This window comes from Macaca mulatta, chromosome 11 (genome assembly GCF_049350105.2).
Source record: "Macaca mulatta isolate MMU2019108-1 chromosome 11, T2T-MMU8v2.0, whole genome shotgun sequence".
NCBI classification, from domain to species: domain Eukaryota; kingdom Metazoa; phylum Chordata; class Mammalia; order Primates; family Cercopithecidae; genus Macaca; species Macaca mulatta.
This window is the reverse complement of record NC_133416.1, coordinates 140,287,019-140,310,268: the sequence shown is the minus strand read 5'-3', so window position 1 is coordinate 140,310,268 and position 23,250 is coordinate 140,287,019. Positions and strand designations below refer to the sequence as shown.

General features: G+C 48.4%; 2 protein-coding genes and 1 long non-coding RNA gene across 12 annotated transcripts in view; 2 read left to right on the top strand and 1 right to left on the bottom strand.

The window, feature by feature from the left end:
* ZNF268 (zinc finger protein 268) overlaps positions 1-23,250 on the bottom strand; it is a 277,188-nt gene that overhangs the window by 237,087 nt on the left and 16,851 nt on the right. The gene's annotated exons all lie outside the window — the stretch shown is intronic.
* Positions 1,114-23,250, top strand: part of ZNF605 (zinc finger protein 605) — a 32,481-nt gene continuing 10,344 nt past the window's right edge. The window contains exons 1-5 of one of the 10 annotated variants that reach the window (XM_077955929.1): positions 1,114-1,177; positions 10,325-10,498; positions 10,617-10,700; positions 14,370-14,545; positions 20,899-21,019. In XM_077955929.1, the coding sequence (XP_077812055.1) occupies positions 10,682-10,700; positions 14,370-14,545; positions 20,899-21,019 (316 nt within the window). In that variant the 5' untranslated portion in view covers positions 1,114-1,177; positions 10,325-10,498; positions 10,617-10,681. Of the gene's footprint in view, positions 1,178-1,368; positions 1,658-10,054; positions 10,499-10,616; positions 10,701-14,369; positions 14,546-20,898; positions 21,020-23,250 lie in introns of those variants that run through there. The other 9 variants (XM_077955928.1, XM_077955933.1, XM_077955932.1 and 6 more) reach the window with 9 other exon arrangements.
* LOC144333221 (uncharacterized) lies at positions 13,477-13,996 on the top strand. The gene is made up of 3 exons (XR_013401731.1): positions 13,477-13,596; positions 13,640-13,748; positions 13,974-13,996. It is a non-coding gene; the product is annotated as an uncharacterized LOC144333221 (long non-coding RNA).

Genomic DNA, 23,250 nt, shown 5'->3' with positions numbered 1-23,250 from the left:
TCTTTATGGCCATTCCAATTTTTTAAATTGCCAATTGTGTGTGTTTCCTGTTTTTCCCCATTTTTATGTAAAAATTAATATGCTTTTATGGGTTTTTTTTGACGGAGTCTCACTGTCTCCCAGGGTGGACTGCAGTGGTGTGATCTCAGCTCACTGCTACCTCCGCCTCCCGGGTTCAAGCAATTCTCGCGCCTCAGCCTCCTGAGTAGCTGGGATTACAGGCATGAGCCACCACACCCGGCTAATTTTTATATTTTTAGTAGAAACGGGATTTCACCATGTTGGTCAGGCTGGTCTCGAACTCCTGACCTCAGGTGATACCCCTGCCTCGGCCTCCCAAAGTGCTGGGATTACAGGCGTGAGTCACCGCCCCCGGCCTGGCAAAAACCTTTTTTTTTTTTTTTGAGACAGAGTCTCGCTCTGTTGCCCAGGCTAGGGTGCAGCGGCGGGATCTCGGCTCACTGCAACCTCCGCCCCCCGGGTTCAAGCGATTCTCCTGTCTCAGCCTCCTGAGTCACTGGGATTACAGGCGCCCAGCACCACTCCCAGCTAATTTTTTTTTTTTTTTTTTTTTTTTTTTTTTTTTTTGAGACGGAGTCTCGCCCGGTCGCCCAGGCTAGAGTGCAATGGCACGATATTGGCTCACTGCAACGCGCGTAACACTAAAATTTACCTATATTACTTACAGCTGTGATGTAAAATGGAAAAGAAGCCGGACGCAGTGACTCATGCCTGTAATTCCAGCATTTTAGGAGGCTGGGGCAGGAGGATTATTTGAACCCAGGAGTTGGGAAACCAGCCTGAGGCTGCAATGAGTGGTGATAGCACCACTGCACTCCCCACTGGGTGACAGAGCGAAACCCTGCCTCCAAAAACAAACAAACAAAAAAACAAGGAAAAGATGCAGAGGCGTCCTCCTGGAGGCGCCTTTAGGTTCTCTCACAGACATGTTGGGCCAGCACTGCTGGCTCCATCCTAGATTTCTTCCAGTCCTCCCCAGTTACCCGCCAAGCGGCTTCTCCAACCGGAAACGTCCTAGGGCGACCCCGGCGAGTGCACCGCGGAGCCCCTCGGGAAGTGTGGTTCCAGCGCGAGCGGCACTCTGGTAAATGTAGTTCTCTGCGCGTTCACTTCCGCGGTGGGGCCGTGTCCACCACTGCACTGCGAGGTCCGAGGGGTAAGGGAGTGTGCAGCGGGGGCGGGACGACTAGGCGGCGGGGCTGGAGGCAGGCTCTGTGTCTGCGCCGGGGGTCGCGGTGACCCCGCTGCGGACCGGCTAGCGGTGACCCCAGCGCGCCGGAGCTGGCTGCCGGCCGGGGCCAGAAAGGCCTGCGGGGCGGCCTGGGCGCATGCGCGGACGGCGGGCCTCGGGCGGGGCCCTGGGGGCGCGCGGGGGTGGGAGGCAGCGGGCGGGATGGGGGCTGTAGGGCGGGCGGCGGCGGGGCGCTGAATGTGGGGGTCGGGGGAGATTTGGGGTCAGCTGGGCGATTCACTGGCGGCCTATGGAGGTCCCTGTAGACTTGGGGTGCAGCGCGGGCGGGGCAAGGGGACGCGAGGCTGCTCTTGGCCCTGGGGGAGAGGGGCCCCTGGGAGGCCGTGTGGAGGATGTGTCTGCAGCGATTAGGACTCTGCTGATCAATGATTTGGATGCCTTGTGGTGAGCACTGGAGGCCAGCGGGGTGAATGATGAGGCTTCTGCGGGGGTCTGCTTGGGAGGGTTTAGGGGTCGCTTGTGTGGGTTCCATTCACGGAAGCCTGCCGGCTGTGACAGTGTTGAATTTCGCCAGAGCCTTGTGCTCCTGGAAACAGTGAAGGCTGAGGAATTTCCCACCCTTTTGGGTTCCAGGAGATGACTCGCTGCAAAGACCCCCCTTCCCTATATGATTTAGGTCAGCCTCCAGGATGCCCCTTGTTCACACAGACCCGCCACGTTGCTGTCGCTTGCCTCATCAGTGACTGGCTGAACTCCACTGAGCGGTCGGAGCAAAATGTTCCTTAACCAAACTTTAGCCAAGCTTCTTTCCTTTCCCCATTTTCTTGAGCTTTGGCCCATCCCCGGCCTGAGCCAACACGCAGCCTCGGCAGAGAACAGGCTGGCTCAGGGTCAGGCTTCCTCTGCTTTGCTCTCTGGTCGCGCGAACTTCCACCTCGCTTGGCAGGCCTGGTCTTGGCTACCCTTGTTCCCGTCTCTCTATGAAAGAAAATCCCTTTTTGCTTTGCAGAGACGCACGTGAGTCTCGTGGCTTCGGGGTTCTTCCCAGAAGCCCCTTCCCCTTCCCCTTCCCAACCCTCTTCCGCGTCTTTTTTCCCCACTTCCAGTAACCTTTCGGAGCCGTCTTTGCTGTGTCCAGTTGCATGCTTTATTTGACAGCTGAATAACGGTGGTTGCTGTTTCAACCCGTCTCCAATAGCGGAGGCGAGTATGGGGTGGCCTATGCTGGCGAGTGGCTGGGGTTGGTTTCTGTGCTTGTGTTTGGGGATCTTGTGATTGAAGCACTAGGAATGGGGGCGCTGTGTGTTTGTGACAAGGGAGTCTGGATGTAAGTTAATGGTGGACTCGTTGCAGGTTGTGAGTGCGTGGACAACGGGGTCGTACTTGGCGTCATTGGAGCGGCCTGCGGGGTCGGCATTTCTGCACAGCCCCACAATCCCTTTCCAGGTGGTGTCTGGGAAGGGCTATGGGAGTGTCAGTGAATGCTCCAGCATGGAGTGGATTAGAGAATGGGGTGTCATGGGGCAAATGCTTGGGGGCCCCAGGGATAAGGGATTAGGGATCCCTTGGCATTGAGTGACGGGTCCAATTTAGGTGGTCTGTGGCGCAAGTCTGAGAATGTCAGTTATTGGGGAGGGGCTCTGTGAGCGCGTGACCTGGGCACCTGATAAAGTGAGTGAATGGAGACCAGTGTGTTCGTCCCAGGACAGCAGCCCGTTCTCCTCCCCTCCCCACCTCACCTGCAGGGGTGACTGAAGCCCCTTCTCCTCCCCTCCCCACCCTTCCCCCCCCACATCCTTCTCCTCCCCTTTCTACCCTTCTCCTCCCCTTCCTACCCTTCTCCTCCCTTCCCTACTCTTCTCTTCCCTTCCCCGCTCACCTCCCCACCCTTCTCTTCCCCTCCCTCCCCAGCTCACCTGCAGGAGTGTCTGAGTTCTGTGGGGATCCTTTGGGACTCAGTGTTTGGGGTTTCAGTCTGTGGTGATTCTTAAGTGGAGGTTTGGGGGTGCCGGTGATTATGGTGTCTGGGCATCTGTATTTAAAAGCTGTGTGGGAGTCACTGGGGTCCAGTCATCAGTTGGGCCTGTAGGGATGACTCTGCCTGGCCCATGGGGTCTATGGTGTGACATAGGAATGGTAAACGCCAGGTGAGTGTCTGGGGGCCTGTGGAGGATTAGGAATAAAAGGTCCAGTGTGCATCGTTGAATGGGGACGGTTTTGTTGGCTCGTGCCCTGTGCATTGGCTTTGTTATTTGAGGGGGTTGGAACCAGGTGAGAAGGAGCTTGTTTGTATCAGTGACCGGGTACCAGAGATGACTGAAGGACTGATGGGGTGGGCAGTGAGGTCTGTGAGGAGGAATGATCGGAGGGCTTGGGAGTTTGATGTTTGGGATGAATGCCAAACATGCATGCAAGTGTCTGTGATTGATGTGTGGGTGGGTGAGGGCGAGAAATTGGGGACCCCGTGGGTGTCAGTGAGAGGGAAGCCTGGGGAGCATAATGGTTTCTTTGCCATTTGCGGTGAATGTGGAGTTCGAAGTTAGTGGCCTTGGCCGGGTGTGGTGGCTCACACCTGTAATCCCAACACTTTGGGAGGCCGAGGCAGGCAGATCACAAGGTCAAGAGATCCAGACCATCCTGGCCAACATGGTGAAACCCCATCTCTCCTAAAAATACAAAAATTAGCTGGGAGTGGTGGTGGGCACCTGTAGTCCCAGCTACTCAGGAGGCTGAGGCACAAGACTGGCTTGAACCCGGGAGGTGGAGGTTGCAGTGAACCGACATTGCGCCACTGCACTCCAGCCTGGTGACAGAGTGAGACTCCATCTTAAAAAATAATAATAATAGGCCGGGCACGGTGGCTTAAGCCTGTAATCCCAGCACTTTGGGAGGCCGAGACGGGTGGATCACGAGGTCAGGAGATCGAGACCATCCTGGCTAACACGGTGAAACCCCGTCTCTACTAAGAAATACAAAAAAAACTAGCCGGGCGAGGTGGCAGGCGCCTGTAGTCCCAGCTACTCGGGAGCGTGAGGCAGGAGAATGGCGTGAACCCGGGAGGGGAGCTTGCAGTGAGCTGAGATCCGGCCACTGCACTCCAGCCTGAGCAACAGAGCGAGACTCCGTCTCAAAAAGAAAATAAATAAATAAATAATAATAATAATATTAAGTTAGTGGCCTTTGGATATCTGTGATTAGTTGTCTGGGAGCCAATATTGTGCCAGTCTGTGGAGTCAGTGGTCAGGTGTTTCTGGAGGCTGTTGTGGGGTCACTAGAGTTACCACCTGGGGGCTTTGTTGATCACTGGGGAACCCATAGCATGTGTCACTGAAAGCCCTGGAGAAGCGGCCTCTTGGGGAGAGAGACTGGGTGGCCTGTGAAGTCAGCCGTTGTGGTTCTGTGGGAGTGATAGGGGCACATGAGTGAGTGGGAGTGGAGTTTATGGGGTTCCGTGGTTGTGTGGTCCGGTCTGTGAAGCAGGCCTGTTGGATTCAGTGATCTGGGGACATCTTGGGATGTGGAGCTGGAGAATTCTCAGGTGGTCACTGTGAGTGACTGGGGGACTTGGGACGCTGGAGGTTGGCATGTGCTTGTGGCTGCGGAGTTCAGTAGTTCGTGTCTGGGGTGTGTGTGTATGATTGAGGCCCTCTCTGGGACTTGGTAATCCAGGGGCCTGGGAAGTCCGTGTTGGTGGGTCTGGAAGCAGATCCGAGTGCGTATGGTTGTGAAGCCTCTCGTGTGTGACAAGTCTTTTTGCCCTTTGGCCCTCTCCTTGTAGCATGGGACCGTTGATCAGTGACTACTCTTTTTACGTGATTATTTCCTTTTTAAAAGTTCTCAGTGACCCTGTTGGCTTTCAGGTCTTCTCCTTGTAGAATTTTCCCCTTGCTGTTTGTACCTCCTGGGCCTCTTCCATCCCTCCTGATGACCTCTGGCTCCTCCGCCCAAGACCTTTGCATCTGAGGTGCCTGGAGTGGTATGGTCGGCCCAGCCTTCGGTGGTAGGCTCCTCCTGCTTCAGGCTCAGCTAAAAGCCACCTCCTCCCACAAGCCTCTCCGACGTCTGGGAGGAATGTCTTCTGTCCATCCGTCACTAGGTCACAGTTAAAATTTCCCTTTTTTGAGACAGAGTCTCGCTACTTCGCCCATGCTGGAGTGCAGTGGCGTGATCTCAGCTCACTGCAACCTCCATCTCCCGGGTTCCAGTGATTCTTCTGCCTCAGCCCCCTGAGTAGTTGGGATTACAGGCGTCCGCCACCATGCCCAGCTAATTTTTTGTATTTTTAGTAAAGATGGGATTTCACCATGTTGGCCAGGCTGGTCTCGAACTCCTGACTTCAAGTAATCTGCCTACTGCCTCAGCCTCCCAAAGTGCTGGGATTATAGGCGTGAGCCACCGCGTCCGGCCCACAGTTAAAATTTCTTCTGAGCGCTCACAGTCAGAAATCATTTATTTACTTGGCTGTTTCCCTGGAGGGCAAAGACGCCGTACATCTTGTTGAGTGGTCTTTTCCACGTGTGCAGAGCAGTGCCTGGTGTGTAATAAGAATTCAGCAAATGCTGCTTTCCTAGCGGGTAAATGAGACTGTGTGTGATGCATGCATGAATGTGTGTGTGATGTGTGTGTGAACATGTGTGTATGTGGTATATGTACGTGTGTGAAACTGTGAGGTCTGTGTGTGGGAATGTGTATTGTGTGATGTACGTATGAATGTGTGTGTGTGATGTTTGAGTGTGAGTATATGTGTGTGATGTATGTGTGTATTTGTATGTGTGGTGTACGTGTATGAGTGTGTGTGATGTATGTGTATGAGTGTGTCTATGAGTGTGTGCACGTGTGATGTACGTGTGTATCAGTGTGTGTGTACGTGCCTGTGTGGTGTATCAATGTGTGAGTGTGTGTGCTTGTCTGTGTATGTGTCATGTGTGTTGTATGTGTGTGTCATGTACGTATCAGTGTGTGTGCATGTGTGATGTACGTGTATGTCAGTGAGTTTGTGCATGTCTGTGTTATGTGGGATGTACGTGTGCATCAGTATGTGTATCTGTGTGTGTCTGTGATATGTCTGAGTGTGTGTGTGTACGTCTGTGTGTATGATGTACATGTGCATCATTGTGTCAGTGTGTGTACGTGTCTGAGTGTATCTGTGATGTATGTGTACATCAGTGTGTGTACATGTCTGTATATATGATATACTGATGCGTCTGTGTGCATGTCTGAGTGTGTATATGTGTGAGGTACATATCGGTGTGTGTACATACATGCATGTGTGATATGCATGCGTATCTGTGTGTATGTGATGTACATATTTCTGTGTACGTCTGTGTACATGTGTATGTGTGTACGTGTGATGTACATGTGCGTCAGTATCTGTGTACATGTCTGTGTGTGTGTGATGTACGTGTGTATCAGTGTGTGTGTACGTCTGTGTGACGTACATATCTGTGTGTGCGTACGTGTCTGTGAGTGTGTGATGTACGTATCAGTGTGTGTACATATATGCATGTGTGATATGCATGCGTATCTGTGTGTATGTGATGTACATATCTCTGTGTACGTCTGTGTACATGTGTATGTGTGTACGTGTGATGTACATGTGCGTCAGTATCTGTGTACATGTCTGTGTGTGTGTGATGTACGTGTGTATCAGTGTGTGTGTACGTCTGTGTGACGTACATATCTGTGCGTACGTGTCTGTGAGTGTGTGATGTACGTATCAGTGTGTGTGCTCGTGTCTGTGTGTCTGTGATGTATGTATCAGTGTGTCTGTGTGTACATGTTTGTAATGTACGTGTGTATCAGTGTCTGTGCGTGTCTGATGTACACGTGTATCAGTGTGTTTACGTGTCTGTGTATGTGATGTACATGTCAGTGTGTATGTACGTTTGTGATGTACATATTAGTGTGTATGTGATGTATGTGTCTACGTGTCTTGAGTGTGTGTATATATGATGTACGTATTAGTGTGTCTGTGTGTACATATCTGTGAGTCTGATGTACGTGTGTATCAGTGCGTCTGAGTGTGTCTGTATGTGTGTATCTGTGTGTGTGTGTCTGAGTGTATGCGTGATGTACATATTGTGTCTGTGTGTACATGTCTGTGATTTACGTATCAGTGTGTCTAAGTGTGCATGTCTGTGTGTACGTGTGTGTGCATCTGAGTGTGTGATGTACGTGTGTATCATTGTGTCTGTGTGTACGTCTGTGTGTGATGTACATGTGTATCACTGTATCCGAGTGTGTGTGCATCTGTTTGCGTGTCTGTGTGTACGTGTATCTGTGCCTCTGAGTGTATGCGTGATGTATATGTGTGTCATTGTGTCTGTGTGTACATGTCTGTGTGATTTATGTATCAGCGTGTCTGAGTGTGCATGTCTGTGTGTCTGTACGTGTGTATCTGTGTGTGCGTCTGAGTGTATGTGTGATGTACGTATCATTGCATCTGTATGTACATGTCTGATGTATGTGTATCATTGTGTCTGAGTGTATGTGTGCATGACTGTACGTGTCTGTGTATACGTGTGTATCACTGTGTGCATGCGTCTGTGTGTATGTGTGATGTACCTGTCAGTGTGTCTGTGTGTACATGTCTGAGAGTGTGCATGATGTACGTGTGTATCAGTGTGTGTATGTGTGTGTGATGTACATATCAGTGTGTCTGTGTGTGTGATGTACGTATCATTGTGTCTGTGTGTACGTCTGTATGTGATGTACGTGTGTATCAGTGTGTCTGTGCATGTCTTTGTGTGTATGTGTCTGTGTGTACCTGTATCAGTGTGTGTCTTGAGTGTGTGATGTACATGTATATCAGTGTGCCTGAGTATGTGTGCATGCCTGTGTGTATGTGTGCATTTGTGTGTGCACCTGTGTGCATGTCTGTGTGTGTGTGTACATGTGCGTCTGTGTGCGCGCATGTCTGTGTACGTGTGCGTCTGTGTGTGCGTGTCTGTGTGCATCTGTGCGTCTGTGTGTGCGCATGTCTGTGTGTGCACGTCTGTATGTGTGCATCTGTGCGTCTGTGCACGTCTGTGCATGTCTGTGTGTGCCTCTACGTGTGCATCTGTGCATCTGTGTGCGCATGTCTTAGTGTGCTTGTGTGTACCTGTCTGTACGTGTGCATCTGTATGTGTGTCTGTGAGTGTGTGCGCATGTCTGTGTGCATGTCTGTGTGTGCGTGTCTGTATGTGTGCATGTCTGTGTGTGCGTGTCTGTATGTGTGCATCTGTGTGTTCGCATGTCTGTGTGTGCGTGTACTTGTGTATCCGTGTGTGTGGAGTGAGAGGTTTGGTGTGAATGTGAGAGCAGGGGGATTAAGTACTCAGGATTCTGAAGCGGGAGGCCAGGTGGCTGCTTTTGGACTCAGGACAAGACATTCCCTTTGCCGGAGGAGCAGCTGGAGGAGGTCCCTCCGCATTCACTCAAAAAGGGTTCGAACTAATTTGAAGCTTCCAGGAGGGTGGGGGGACCCTGATTTCAGGGACCTCAGGTTTGGGTGCCGGTAACTATGGGGTCTCTTTATAGTCCGGGCTCCTCTCTGGGCCTCCTAGACGGTGGAACCCCTGAGCTCTGTGCCGCGAGCCTGAAGGAGCTCCTGGGCGTCTGAGGAGGAGCTGCGTCTTTGGATGCCAATCTCTGGGCTCTTCCAGGATGTTTGTTCTCAAGAAATCTGCCCCTAACCACAAGCCCTTCACACTGCGGACTAGAGATCTGCCCCTAGCCACAAGCCCTTCACACTGCGGACTAGAGATCTGCCTCTAGCCACAAGCCCTTCACACTGCGGACTAGAGATCTGCCTCTAGCCACAAGCCCTTCACACTGCGGACTAGAGAGAGTCCCCTCAGAGCCTCTGACCTTATCTCCACTTCCTGTGAATGGGCGAAGCTCCGCGCCATGCCTCTGCTTTCCCGCCTTTTCTAGGAATTCCTCCTGCCTCAGTGTCCTTGCTCTGCCGTTAACCACGGCTTGGGTCAGAATCCACAGTTTAGCCAATCTTTCCAGAGTGACTATGGTTGTTAACTGTCCATGCTGACACTGGGACCTGTCTCCCCTCCCTGGCCTGAGTCTTACCTTGATTCTCTTAATGACAGAGAGGGAGGCATAAAGAACTCGGGAGCCAACGCCGGCGCGAGCTACACTGGTCTCCGCCTCTTGCTCCCTGCAGATGCTGTTGGGGACCAGCCTCAACATCACCCGTAGGGTACCCAAAGTCCGGTGGCGACTAAGGAATGAGAAGAGACAGGTTAAGAGTGTATAAAGAGTGGGGGCCAGGGGGCCAATTGCAAAATGGAGGCTGCAAAAGGCCCAGAGTTCTGGTCTCCACTCTGTTTATTGAGTACAATCACTTAGATCTACAAAGCAAACGTTCAGGGCGAAATGGTGGAAGGGAGCAGTGCGTCCTATGTGTAATCTATAGCAGTGGCGGTTTAAATGAATCTCCTTTGTGCTCAAACGGCATATTTTTAACCTATCGGAGAGTAGCTAGTGGGAGCGGGCTTAACTAGGAGCCTGCACGTCTGGCCACATTCCAGTGCTTCAGAGGAGCGTCTCTCTCCTTAAACAGTGTTCATGGATAAGAGAGCAAGTCTCGCTCAGAACATGGGAACATAATGGCAATAAGAAGGCATCCTCCTCAGCGGCCTCTTGTGGCTTTCCACAACTTATTGTCCCATATTTTTATGGCCAGTTAATACAAGCACCCCATATGCCTTTCCACCAACAGATACCAGGCGTGAGCTACATTGGTCTCTGCCTCCTGCTCCCTGCAGGTGCCAGGCGCGAGCCACACTGACGTCTGCTTCCGCAGGTGCCAGGCGCGAGCCACACTGACGTCTCCTTCCGCAGGTGCCAGGCGCGAGCCACACTGACGTCTGCTCCCCGCAGGTGCCAGGCGCGAGCCACACTGACGTCTGCTCCCGCAGGTGCCAGGCGCGAGCCACACTGACGTCTGCTCCCTGCAGGTGCCAGGCGCGAGCCACACTGACGTCTCCTTCCGCAGGTGCCAGGCGCGAGCCACACTGACGTCTGCTCCCTGCAGGTGCCAGGCGCGAGCCACACTGACATCTGCTTCCGCAGGTGCCAGGCGCGAGCCACACTGACGTCTGCTCCCTGCAGGTGCCAGGCGCGAGCCACACTGACGTCTGCTTCCGCAGGTGCCAGGCGCAAGCTACGCCGGCCCCCGCCTCCTGTGCCCTGCAGGTGTGGATGCTGCTGGCTGTGCACCGTGGGGTTCCTGAGCGTGAGGTCACCTGGGAACTGCCCTTGTCTAATTCTCAGCCTGCCTCTGGGGTAAGTGGGGGACTGCACAGAGGGGTGGCGTCTGCCTCTACTCTTTTTTCTCAGTTGCCCTGGGGAAAAACCCGGCCATTTGCTAATATCCAGTCCTAACTTTCCTCCCTCATTTGAGGCAGGGGAGTGGACACTTCAGTCACTGCTTACTCTGTTTCTGTGGGACAGTGAAGACAGACGAAGATGAGAAAAGGCCCTTGCTGTAGGTCTTCTCGCTCAGTGTACCTCACTTTCTGGAAAGGTGCCGCTGGCCTCGTGCCACTCAATATCTTCCTGGCTGGCTGATTAGCCCCTTGCCTGTGGGGCCCTTGCCGTGTGCTCGGGAGTCACCTGCTTCAGCCCTGGGAGCTTCGGCGCTGCTTGGCAACCATTCCTGGGCCACGTGGCCTCGCCCCGCAGGTGTAGACGGTGATTGCTGGACAAATGTTGCTTGGCAGGATTGTTATGTGAGGTAGATTTTCGGTTCCTCTTGTCCCCAAGTTTACAGGAAACTTTTTTTGGACATTTCCTTTCAAACTCATTCTGATGAAGGAAAGAGCATCCCTGTGCAGCTGCATGTCCTTGAATTTCTTTGGCTCTGACTCCATGTGTGGCTTAATCTAAGTGGCCTGGTCCATGGGCAGGGAAGAAATTTAAAGTGTAAGCATTCACATGCACCAGGATGTGGTACTTCTTGAGTTCATTATGCTTATTTTCAATCTTGGTCAGTCTTTTCCATCTTCTGCCTAAGATGATATCTTTTGTGCAGTTTGTGGTCTTTGAAAAAGTTTTAAAAATAATGGTTATACTTAGTTACCCGATTATTTGGCCTGTTGGGGAAATAAACCTAAAATATGCCAACCCAGAAGACCTCTCCACACAAGTAGAAAATAAAGAAAAACAGGCCGGGCGCGGTGGCTCAAGCCTGTAATCCCAGCACTTTGGGAGGCCGAGACGGGCGGATCACGAGGTCAGGAGATCGAGACCATCCTGGCTAATATGGTGAAACCCCGTCTCTACTAAAAATACAAAAAACTAGCCAGGCGAGGTGGTGGGCGCCTGTAGTCCCAGCTACTCGGGAGGCTGAGGCAGGAGAATGGCGTAAACCCGGGAGGCGGAGCTTGCAGTGAGCTGAGATCCGGCCACTGCACTCCAGCCTGGGCGACAAAGCGAGACTCCGTCTCAAAAAAAATAAAAAATAAAAAATAAAAAAAAAAGAAAATAAAGAAAAACAGTTTTATTATTGAATAAAAGTTCGACGAGGCCGGACACGGTGGCTCACACCTGTAGTCCCAGTACTTTGGGAGATTGAGGCCAGTGGATCACTTGAGCCCAGGAGTTCAAGGCCAACCTGGGCAACAAGGCAAAACCCCATCTCTACAAAAAATACAAAAATTAGCTGGGTGTGGTGGCGCACACCTGTGGTCCCAGCTACTCAGGCGGCTGAAGTGAGAGAATTCACGTGAGCCCAGGAAGGTTGAGGCTGCGGTGAGCCAAGATCATGCCACTGCACTCCAGCCCGGGTGACAGCAAGACCCTGTCTCAAAAAAAGAATGTGGCCAGGCATGGTGGCTCACGCCTGTAATCCCAGCACTTTGGGAGGCCGAGGCGGGTGGATCACCTGAGGTCAGGAGTTCGAGACCAGCCTGGCCAATATGGTGAAACCCCGTCTCTACTAAAAATACAAAAAATTAGCCGGGCGTGGTGGCGGCGCCTGTAATCCCAGCTACTTGGGAGTCTGAGGCAGGAGAATCGCTTGAACCCTGGAGACGGAGTTTGCAGTGAGCCGAGATCATGCCACTGCACTCCAGCCTGGGCTACAAGAGCAAAACTGAGCCTCTTAAAAAACAAACAAACAGCCGGGCGCGGTGGCTCAAGCCTGTAATCCCAGCACTTTGGGAGGCCGAGGCGGGCGGATCACAAGGTCAGGAGATCGAGACCATCCTGGCTAACACGGTGAAACCCCGTCTCTACTAAAAAAAATACAAAAAACTAGCCGGGCGAGGTGGCGGGCGCCTGTAGTCCCAGCTACTCAGGAGGCCGAGGCAGGAGAATGGCGTGAACCCGGGAGGCGGAGCTTGCAGTGAGCCGAGATTGCGCCACTGCACTCCAGCCTGGGCAACAGCGTGAGACTCCGTCTCAAAAAAAAAAAAAAAAAAAAAGCCAACAAACAAAAAAAAACGGGGGTGAATCTCTTTCTCTGTTTGGTATGAGGGAAAATTAGAGTTTTTTCTTCCTTTAAATCTATATTTGCTCTTCCAGGCCTGTGAGCTCACGTTCCCCTCGGGGTATCAGCTGCTCCCCCACATTGTCTGGAGATGCGTGTTGGGGAAAGGCTGAAGGCCAGGCTTTAGTCTCTGAAACTTCTGATGATTTGAAGCAGAGGAGCGTTCAGGGGCCCCGGACCAAGGGGAGACCTGGAAATCGTGCCCCCTCTTCCAGCTGTGAGCTGCCCCCATTCCGGGCAGCTCGTGAGTTGACACTCCCAGCCCTGGGATGCTGGAGGCAGGAGGTCAGAAAATACCCAAAGAACAGCTGCAGCCCTTACCCCTCCATGATTCCTCGGTTCTGCAGGGATTGGGGTCTGCCTCAGGTACACCTTGGAAACCAGCAGCCTGGGCTGTTACTGCTGATTTCTGAAGAAAGTGCAGGCGGTAGCTGTTCCAGTGTGAACTGGGGAAGAGGCAACATACGACACTCCCTGCCTTGTGTCTTGCTGCCCCCTCTGCCTCCCATCTACTGTAGGCTGCTGCCAGGCCCTGCTCAGCCTCAAACCCATGCCTCAGCTTCACCCCACCCTGCGTCTGCCCAGGGGTGTCTCTTTTTCTTTTTTTACTCTTATATTAGTTCCTCTGATCTATGTTTTCCTTTTGTTCCTGGCTGATTTGGGGGTAGGGAGCCAGAACCCCAGGCTGATTCACCATCTCCATCTAAAGGCCATTTTCTGTTTACCACCCTGCCTAGAAATAAGTTGCATTTTACTCTGTAGCACTTAACACAAATAACTTGATTTAGGTACCTCCAGGAAATATTTCTGCGGAATGAATAAGCCCTCATTGCATTTCCAGAGCTGCAGGATGTCTGTGCTGAGCAGCTCGGTGTGGGGTGCTCCTCTGGAGGTGTCTGTGCTGAGCAGCTCGGTGTAGGGGTGCTCCTCTGGAGGTGTCTGGGCAGCTCGGTGTGGGGTGCTCCTCTGGAGGTGCTGAGCAGCTCGGTGTGGGGTGCTCCTCTGGAGGTGCTGAGCAGCTTGGTGAGGGATGCTCCTCTGGAGGTGCTGAGCAGCTCGGTGAGGGGTGCTCCTCTGGAGGTGCTGAGCAGCTCGGCGTAGGGGTGCTCCTCTGGAGGTGCTGAGCAGTTCGGTGTGGGGGTGCTTCTCTGGAGGTGCTGGGCAGTTTGGTGTGGGGTACTCCTCTGGAGGTGCTGAGCAGTTTGCTTTAGGGGTGCTCCTCTGGAGGTGTCTGTGCTGAGCAGCTCGGTGTGGGGTGCTCCTCTGGAGGTGTCTGAGCAGTTCGGTGTAGGGGTGCTTCTCTGGAGGTGCTGAGCAGCTCGGTGTGGGGTGCTCCTCTGGAGGTGCTGAGCAGCTCGGTGTGGGGTGCTCCTCTGTCTGCTTGAACCAGCCGGGTGAGTGGTTTCCATCTGGCATTTATGGGTGGAGCCAGGGTGGTTAAGTTCAGTGTGTGCTGCAGACCTGGCCTAGATGCAGGTCAGACCCGATGGAGACATGCCAGTAGCTCACATTCCACCCTGCTTCCCACCTGCTAGCCCTGATGTGAACCTACCCAACATCTAGTTTGAGGCTTTAAATAATCTGAGCTCCCAGCAAGAGAACACCAAGATTTAGGTTTCCAAATTAATTAGATCATCTAAAATAAAATGTCTACTGCATCCACAGGCAGTAACCCTCTGGAACAAGACAATTCATGTGAGATAAGAAAGAAGAGCCCACAAGACCAAGAATGCATTCTCAGTTTACAGACCACTGACCAGAGACCACTCCAGGTGTCAGGACTAAGAGAAGTCACAAAACAGCGGGTTTCCCAAGAGCAGTGGAAAATGATCCAGTCACAGGTGGGTTATCGGTTTGTCCTCTGTTTCGTGGATGTGATGAGGCTTATGGAAATCTCTGCAACACAAAGAAGGGTCTAAATACATTTAAATAAGAGAAAATATAAGCTTGGGAAAGAAGATGTCAAAAGAAGCACATAGTAGATTATAGAATCATACAAAAGTCTCAGCTGGGCATGGTGGCTCACGCCTGTAATCCCAGCCCTTTGGGAGGCCAAGGAGGGCAGATCATTTGAGGCCAGGAGTTTGAGACCAGCCTGGCCAATATGGCAAAACCCCGTCTCTACTAAAAATACAAAAATTAGCCTCGTAGCTACTCGGGAAGCTGAGGCATGAGAATCACTTGAACCCAGGAGATGGAGATTGCAGTGAGCTGGGATTACATCAGTGCACTCCAGGGTGACAGAGTTAGAAAAAGAGTCATACAAAAGTCTTAAAGTTGGAAGAGATCAATAAGAAATGGGATCCTGCCGGGCATGGTGGCTCACGCCTATAATTCCAGCACTTTGGGAGGCCGAGGTGGGTGGATCACGAGGTCAGGAGATTGAGACCATCCTGGCTAACACGGTGAAACCCCATCTCTACTAAAAATACAAAAAATTAGCCGGACTTGGTGGCAGGTGCCTGTAGTCCCAGCTACTCAGGAGGCTGAGGCAGGAGAATGGCGTGAAACCGGGAGGCGAAGCTTGCAGTGAGCCGAGATCACACCACTACACTCCAGCCTGAGCGACAGAGCTAGACTCTGTCTCGAAAAAAAAAAAGAAATGGATCCTTCTCTATTACAGAATTGAACTGCAAGCTTTTCTCAGGTATTCCCAGAAGCCATAACAGAAAGAAAAGTAGGGATAGTTAACGTGGTTTCCTCTTATCAAAAGGGCAACAGAGTGAGATTCTGTCTCAAGAAATAAAATAAAAATAAAAAAACAAATGGGATCATGTATGTGACCTTTTGACAGTGGCTTTTCTCACTCAGCATACCTTTGAGATTCATTCATATCTTGTCGGCAGTTTGTTCCTTTTTCTTGGCATGTGGTTCCCTTGAATACTATCCCATGTATGGATGGGCCACAGTCTCTATCCATTCACTCATTGAAGGACATCTTGGTGGCTTCCACTTTTTAGCAGTTTTGAATAAAGCATTCATCTCCATATAGGTTTGAACATAAATTTTCAGGTGAATGTAAGTTTTCAGTTCACTACTTGAGTAAACGCCTAGGAGTGGGATTGCTGGGTTGTGGGATAAGTCTGTGTTCAACTTTGTGAGAAACCGCCAAAATGTTTTCCAAAGCTGCTGTACATTTTACATGCCCACCACAATGAATGAGAGTTGCTGTTGCTCTGAATCCTCACTGATATTTGTCAGGGGTGTGTGTGTGTGTGTGTGTGTGTGTGTTTAGTTTTAGCCTTCTAATAAGTACATAGTAGTATTTCATTATAGTTTTAATTTGCATTCACCTTTTGACATGATATTGAACATCATTTCCTATGTGTACTTTCCATCCATGCATTTTCTTTTTTTTTTTTTTTTTTTTTTTTGAGTCAGAGTTTCACTCTTGTCGCCCAGGCTGGAGTGCAGTAGCACAACCTTGGCTCACTGCAACCTCTGCTTCCCAGGTTCAAGCAGTTATCCTCCCTCATTCTCCCCAGTAGGTAGGATTACAGGTGTGCATCACCACACCCAGCTAATTTTTGTATTTTTAGTAGAAATGGGGTTTCACCATGTTGGCCAGGCTGGTCTCAAACTCCTGACCTCAGGTGATCCTCCCGCCTCGGCCTCCCAAAGTGCTGGGATTACAGGCGTGGCATGAGCCACCACGCCTGGCCACCATCCATGTGTTTTCTTTGGTGAAATGTCAAGATATTTTGCTAATTTTTAAAATGGGATTATTTTCTTATTAATAGTTCTTTATATCCTGGATATGAGTGCTTTAGCAGGTATGTAATTTGCAAATAATTTTCTCTTAGTCTGTGCCATATCTTCTATTTCTCTTAACATTGTTTTTCACAGAACAAAAGTTCTTAATTTTGAGAAAGTCCAATTTATCAAATATTTTTCTTAAATTGATCAGGCCTTTGGTGTTGTATCTAACTCATTGCCAAACCCAAAGTCATACAGGTTTTCTTTGGTTTTATTCTAAAAGGTTTATAGTTTTTTATGTTTAGGTCTGTGGTCCATTTTGAGTTAGTTTTGATATAAGGTGTGAGGTATGTGTTGAGATCTCTTCTTTTGCTTATGAGTATAAAATTATTCTGACATTATTTGTCACAAAGACTGTAGAATTGCTTTTTGTACTTTTGGGAAACAATTGAGTATATTTGTAGGGGCTTATTTTCGAGTTCTCTGTTCTGTTCCATTAACCTGTGTTTTTATCCTTTCACAAATTCCATCCTGTCTTAATTACTGTGCTTGTATAGGAAATCTTGAAATCAAGTAATGTGAGTCCTTTTATGTTTAAACTATTTGGAACATAAATGTGCCTCTTTCATAGGCAGCATATAGCTGGGTTGCTTTATATTTTCCATTTCTGTTCTTTTGCTTCATTATGAATTTCTTCTGGTCTGTCTTCCAATTCACTTATTCCCTCTTCATCTTTTTCTAATCTACTCTTAAGCCCTTCCGTTGACTTCTTAACTTTACTTACTATGCACTTTATCTCTAGGAGTTGTATTTCATTCTTTTTCAAATCCGTTTATTCATTTGTATAGTCTTCTGATTCTTTTTCATACTTTCATTAGCATCTTTTATTTCTTTGAATATATTAAATGTATTTATTTTATATTCTGTGCTGACAGTTCAAATATCTCAAGTCTTTTATACCTCTCCTGTCTTTTTTAAAAATTAGATTTCTCAGGCCGGGCAAGGTGGCTCACGCCTGTAATCCCAGCACTTTGGGAGGCTGAGGTGGGCGGATCACCTGAGGTCAGGAGTTCAAGACCAGCCTGACCAACATGGCAAAACCCCATCTCTACTGAAAATATAAAAGTTACCTAGGCGTCGTGGCGTGTGCCTGTAATCTCAGCTATTCGGGAGGCTGAGGCAGGAGAATCGCTTGAACCCGGGAGGCAGAGGTTGCAATGAGCCAAGATCGCATCATTGCGTTTCAGCCTGGGCAACAGAGTAAGACTCCATCTCAAAATAAATAAGTAAATAAATAGATTTATTTTTTATTTTATTTATTTATTTTTTGAGATGGAGTATCAGTCTTGTCGCCTAGGCTGCAGTGCAGTGGCGCGGTCTCAGCTCTCTGCAACCTCCACCTCCTGGGTTCAAGTGATTCTCCTGTCTCAGCCTCCTGAGTAGCTGGGAATACAGGCGCATACCACCATGCCCAGCTAATTTTTGCACTTTTAGTAGAGACTGAGTTTCCCCGTGTTGGCCGGGTTGGTCTCGAACTCCTGACCTCAGGTGATCCGCCCGCCTCAGCTTCCCAAAATGTTGGGATTACAGGCATGAGCCACTGCACCCAGCCAATTTTTTTTTTAATGTGTGCATTCTGGTTTCTCTTTTACTCTGTACTCATTTTTCTTGAACCTTTATTTGTGAGAATTATTTGGATCTCTTTCTCTAAATAGAATTTGCATTTGATTCTGCTGGATGCCTGAATGCACGTCACCCTCAAAAACACTTTAGAACTCTGTGCTTAAGGTTTTTGCAAAACACATCTATACTGGAGTTCAGCCCATACACCCATATAAATCTAGCTTGTTATAATTCTCAGGGACCATTTCTGACCTCTTTGTGTAACACTAACATTTGAGGCAAGAAATTAATTTTCTTTGATTTTTATTTTTCATTTACCCACACACAGAGTACTCCTTGTCTTCCAGCTTCATGAGGGAAAGTAACCTATTAGTCCTCTATGCTTGGGCTTGTTCTAAGCCTTTCTCCTTTCTTCTATGTTCCTTGTAACTGTTGGGACAGGAATGTTCAAATTTACCTGAGTCCAAATGGAGGTTGGCCTCTGCTTACCTCTCAAGTTTTCCACTTTCCCTTTTAAAGAGGCCAGGACCTTTCCCACCGCCGCCACTCCTACTTCCTCTCTTATATTCCTGAACTTTCATCCCTGAGAAAACACACTCTGTTTCCATGCCTTTGCTCATGCTGCTGCCTTGTGAGTGTCCTTTTCCTCATCCCCCTCTGTGACCAGGACTTTCTAGAGACCCTTCATAAGCCTTACTTCTTTATAGCACCTGAGTCAGTGTTGTCAAATCCAGTGTTTTTATCCCTGTTTTGTCTCTATATTCTGTAAATGCTAGTTTCATAGTCCTGTAACCTTATTCACTCTGGCCTGAAGGGTACTTGAGAACATGATATTTTTCTACTCATTTTTACATTTCTGATACGTGTTATGGTTCCTGGAATCTTTTTTCTTTTCTTTTCTTTTTTTTTTTTTTTGAGATGGAATCTTGCTCTATTGTCCAGGCTGGAGTGCAGTGGCGCAATCTTGGCTCACTGCAACCTCCACCTCCAGGGTTCAAGGGATTCTCCTGTCTCAGCCTCCCGAGTAGCTGGGATTACAGGCCTGTGCCACCACGCTTGGCTAATTTTGTATTTTTAATAGGATGGGGTTTCACCATGTTGACCAGGCTGGTCTCCAACTCCTGACCTCAGGTGATCCACCCGCCTCAGCCTCCCAAAGTGCTGGAATTTCAGGAGTGAGCCACTGCACCCAGATAGTTCCTGGAATCTTAATTGCTCAATACGTGTGTTTTGGAAGATATCTAAAATAGCTGGCCAGTTGTTCTTACTTGGGAGCAGAATCACTCCCAGAGGGAAGACAGTGGTTTTTTGTTTGTTTTGTTATTTATTTATTTGAGATAGAGTCTCACTCTGTTGCCCAGGCTGGAGTGCAGGGGTGCAACCTTGGCTCACTGCAACCTCCATCTCCTAGATTTAAGTGATTCTTCTGCCTCAGTCTCCCTAGTAGCTGGGATTACAGGCACCCGCCACCATGCCTAGCTAAGTGTGTGTGTGTGTGTGTGTGTGTATTTTTAGTAGAGATGGAGTTTCGCCATGTTGGCCAGGCTGGTCTTGAATTCCTGGCCTCAGGTAGATCCGCCCACCTCAGCCTCCCAAAGTGCTGGGATTACAGGCATGAGCCACCATGCCCAGCCAGTGACTGAGAGATATTACTGTCATTAGTAGACAGAGGCCAGGCATGCTGAAGGGCTTAACTGCATGGGACAATGTTGCTTAGCTAAAATTGGTTCTCAAATACCAGTGGCACCTTCTTTGAGAACCACTGTATTGTTTAAAGACAACCTATTCTGGTTTCTTGTTCAGTTGATAGGTAGATGGATGAATGAATTCACAATGATAAATATTTTTAAGCTGGGTGCGGTGGCTCATGCCTGTAATCCCAGCAATTTGGGAGTCCGAGGCGGACAGATCACGAGGTTAGGTGTTCAAGACCAGCCTGGTCACCATGGTGAAACCCCGTCTCTACTGAAAATACAAAAATTAACTGGGCATGGTGGCGGGCGCCTATAATCCCAGCTACTCAGGAGGATGAGGCAGGAGAATCATTTGAACCTGGGAGGCAGAGGTTGCAATGAGCCGAGATCACACCATTGTACTCCAGTCTGGAGTACAAATATAAAATATATATATAATATATATATATAATATATAAATTATATAAATATATAAATTATATAAAAATATAAAATATATAAATTTATATATAATATATAAATTATATAAAATATATATATTATATATTTTTTTAACATTTCTTGCTCAAAGCATAATTCAAGATTATTTTATATTATGTTATATTATATTATATTGTATTAGTTATTCATTATTGTGTAACAAATTACCCCAAACCTCAGGGGCTGAAAACAGCAAACATTGATCTCACAGTTTCTGGGCTTAGGAATCTGCCAGGTGCTTCCCACTTGGTTTCAGTTGAGGGTCTCACATGGTGCAGTGATGAAGGTGTTGAGAAGGGCTGCCGTCATCTCAGGGTGCAGCGAGGAAGGAGCTGGCTCCTCCAGGCTCGCTCAGTGACTGTTGGGAAGCCTCAGTTCCATGGCACATGAGCTTCCACATGGCGACCTTACAACACAGCAGCCAGACTCCTCCAGAGAGAGAGTGCCCAGGATAGAAGCTGCATTTCTTTCTAACCTAGTCTTGGAAGTGGCATCTCATCATGTTCCCCTGTTCTGTTCAGGAGAATGAGTCAGTGAGTCCAGCCCACAGTCAAGAGGAGAGGATTACGCAAAAGCATGAATACCAGAGTCAGAGGTCACTGGGGCCATCTTAGAGGCCGCCTACCACAAATACAGAAGCAAGTATTTTACAAGACCAAGTGAGAACCACTTCAGGTTTAACAGGGATTGTGCTTTTCCAGATATCATTTGAGGATGTGGCTGTGGATTTCACGTTGGAGGAATGGCAGCTACTTAATCCTACTCAGAAGAACTTGTACAGAGATGTGATGTTGGAGAACTATAGCAATCTGATTTTCTTGGGTAAGAACATTCTTCTTCTTGAGTAAGAACATTCTTATGTAACTTACTGTATGGCCAGTAACTGTTTGGCCTGTGAGGTGTTTGTTGATTTTGGACGTAAGTTTTACACGTCAAAGATTATTTGACTTTTATACTAAATTGAAAGATTTTCATTCACTTGCTTTTTATTTCACAGCCTTTGTAATAAAACATTCTTCATATTTAAGACTCTTAGCCCAAGCAGTTAGGTGCAAGTCCTCTGTGTTTCCAATCGACAGGTTATCAAATTCTCAAACCTCAAACTAGAACAACAAGATCCATGGATAATAGGTCAAGAAATCCTAAATTAAAACTTTTCAGGTGAGGAATAATCAGGTTTATGAGATACAGTGAACATTTAATCTCTGGTTTTTGATGACAGGTGGGCACTTTTAAAATGTTGTTTATAAAACTGTTTAAAGTTCTTGAATCTTTAGAATTCACTCAAGATTGGTGACATGAATTCTTCATGATTTTTTTTTTTTTTTTTTTTTTTTTTTTTTTTTTTTTTTTTGAGACGGAGTCTCGCTCTGTCGCCCAGGCTGGAGTGCAGTGGCCAGATCTCAGCTCACTGCAAGCTCCGCCTCCCGGGTTCCCGCCATTCTCCTGCCTCAGCCTCCCGAGTAGCTGGGACCACAGGCGCCGCCACCTCGCCCGGCTAATTTTTTGTGTTTTTAGTAGAGACGGGGTTTCGCCGTGTTAGCCAGGATGGTCTCGATCTTCTGACCTTGTGATCCGCCCGTCTCGGCCTCCCAAAGTGCTGGGATTACAGGCTTGAGCCACCGCGCCCGGCCGAATTCTTCATGATTTTTAACAGATGTGCTCCATAACCTGTTCTCCACATCGGGATGTGTCTTTTCTCTATGGAGTTTATGATGAAATGTATCCATCTTATTCAGTGGCACAGATTGATGGCCATTTAGAACCCCACTTTCTTTGTTAAGGCTCTCTTTATGAATTTATAGTTTTTTTCTTCTTTTAGATAACACTGATTGCCTTTGAGTTTATTTAAACTTAAACTTTTAATTTATTATTTTTCTTCTCTTCCTGTAATTTGATATATATCTATTTTAAAACCACAGAGAGTAGAAGATGAACCCACTGATACAGAATGAAGATCTAGGCCGGGCGCAGTAGATCATGCCTGTAATCCTCATGCTTTGGAGGTTGGGGAGAGGGCAAGGCATGATAGTCATGTAAGGCCAGGAGTTTGAGACCAACCTGGGCAACAAAGCAAGATCCCATGTCTTCTACTACTACTACTACTAATAATAATAATAACTTAGCCAAATATGCTGGTGTGGACTTCTAGTGCCAGCTACTTGGGTGGCTGAAGTGGGAGGATTGCTTGAGCCCAGGAGCTGGAAGCTGCAGTGAGCCACGGATGTGCTAGGCAACAGAGTGAGACCTTGTCTCTAAAAACAAAAGCACATAAAAAAACCCTAATACTTTAAACATAGTAAGGAGATTTTGCTTCTTACCTTCCTCTGTACAGACTAAGGATTTTCAAGTCAGTTCCCAGTGCATTTTTCTGGTACATTTGGTGTTTAACTTCTCTAAAGCTTCTCTCCCATCCCATCACATAGTCAGGTGGGTTTAAGTACCCGTTACCTTTATGTTGAAGAACTTCGTGGTATGGGAACATCTTATCTCTCCATTTATTTTTCTGTGCACAGAAGTCATTATTAACTCCATTTCGGCTAGATTCTTCCTCACCGCTCTTCTGAAATTTTTTTCTGCATCTGTGCCTTTGATTATGGTACAGTTTCCCCAGGTAGACTTCACTTTCAGCTCTTTTCTTCAACTCCAGTGAATGTTCCTCGACTCACAGCTTTTTCTGAAATCTCTACCCATGTAGCATCTATAATATAGTAACTCAGGCCTGATGAGACATTGTCTGAAATTCCTAAAACAACTAGGTCCTAAGATTTTTTCCCCCATGAAGAGAGATGGCCAGTAGCGTAGTCTGTGCTCTCTGTGGAATCTGTGGTATGTACTTATTTGATTTTTAAAAATTGGTTATTATGGAGCCAAATAAAAGTCTTGTTTGTCAGATGTTCCTTCAGTAGAAAAGTTTCCATCTAAGCATCTACTTTGGGAAATATTTATTTTTAATTTTTTTTTAGATAAGGTCTCCCTTTGTCACCCAGGCTGGAGTATAGTGGCACAGTCACAGCTCACTGCAGCCTTGACCTGTCTGGACTCATGAGCTC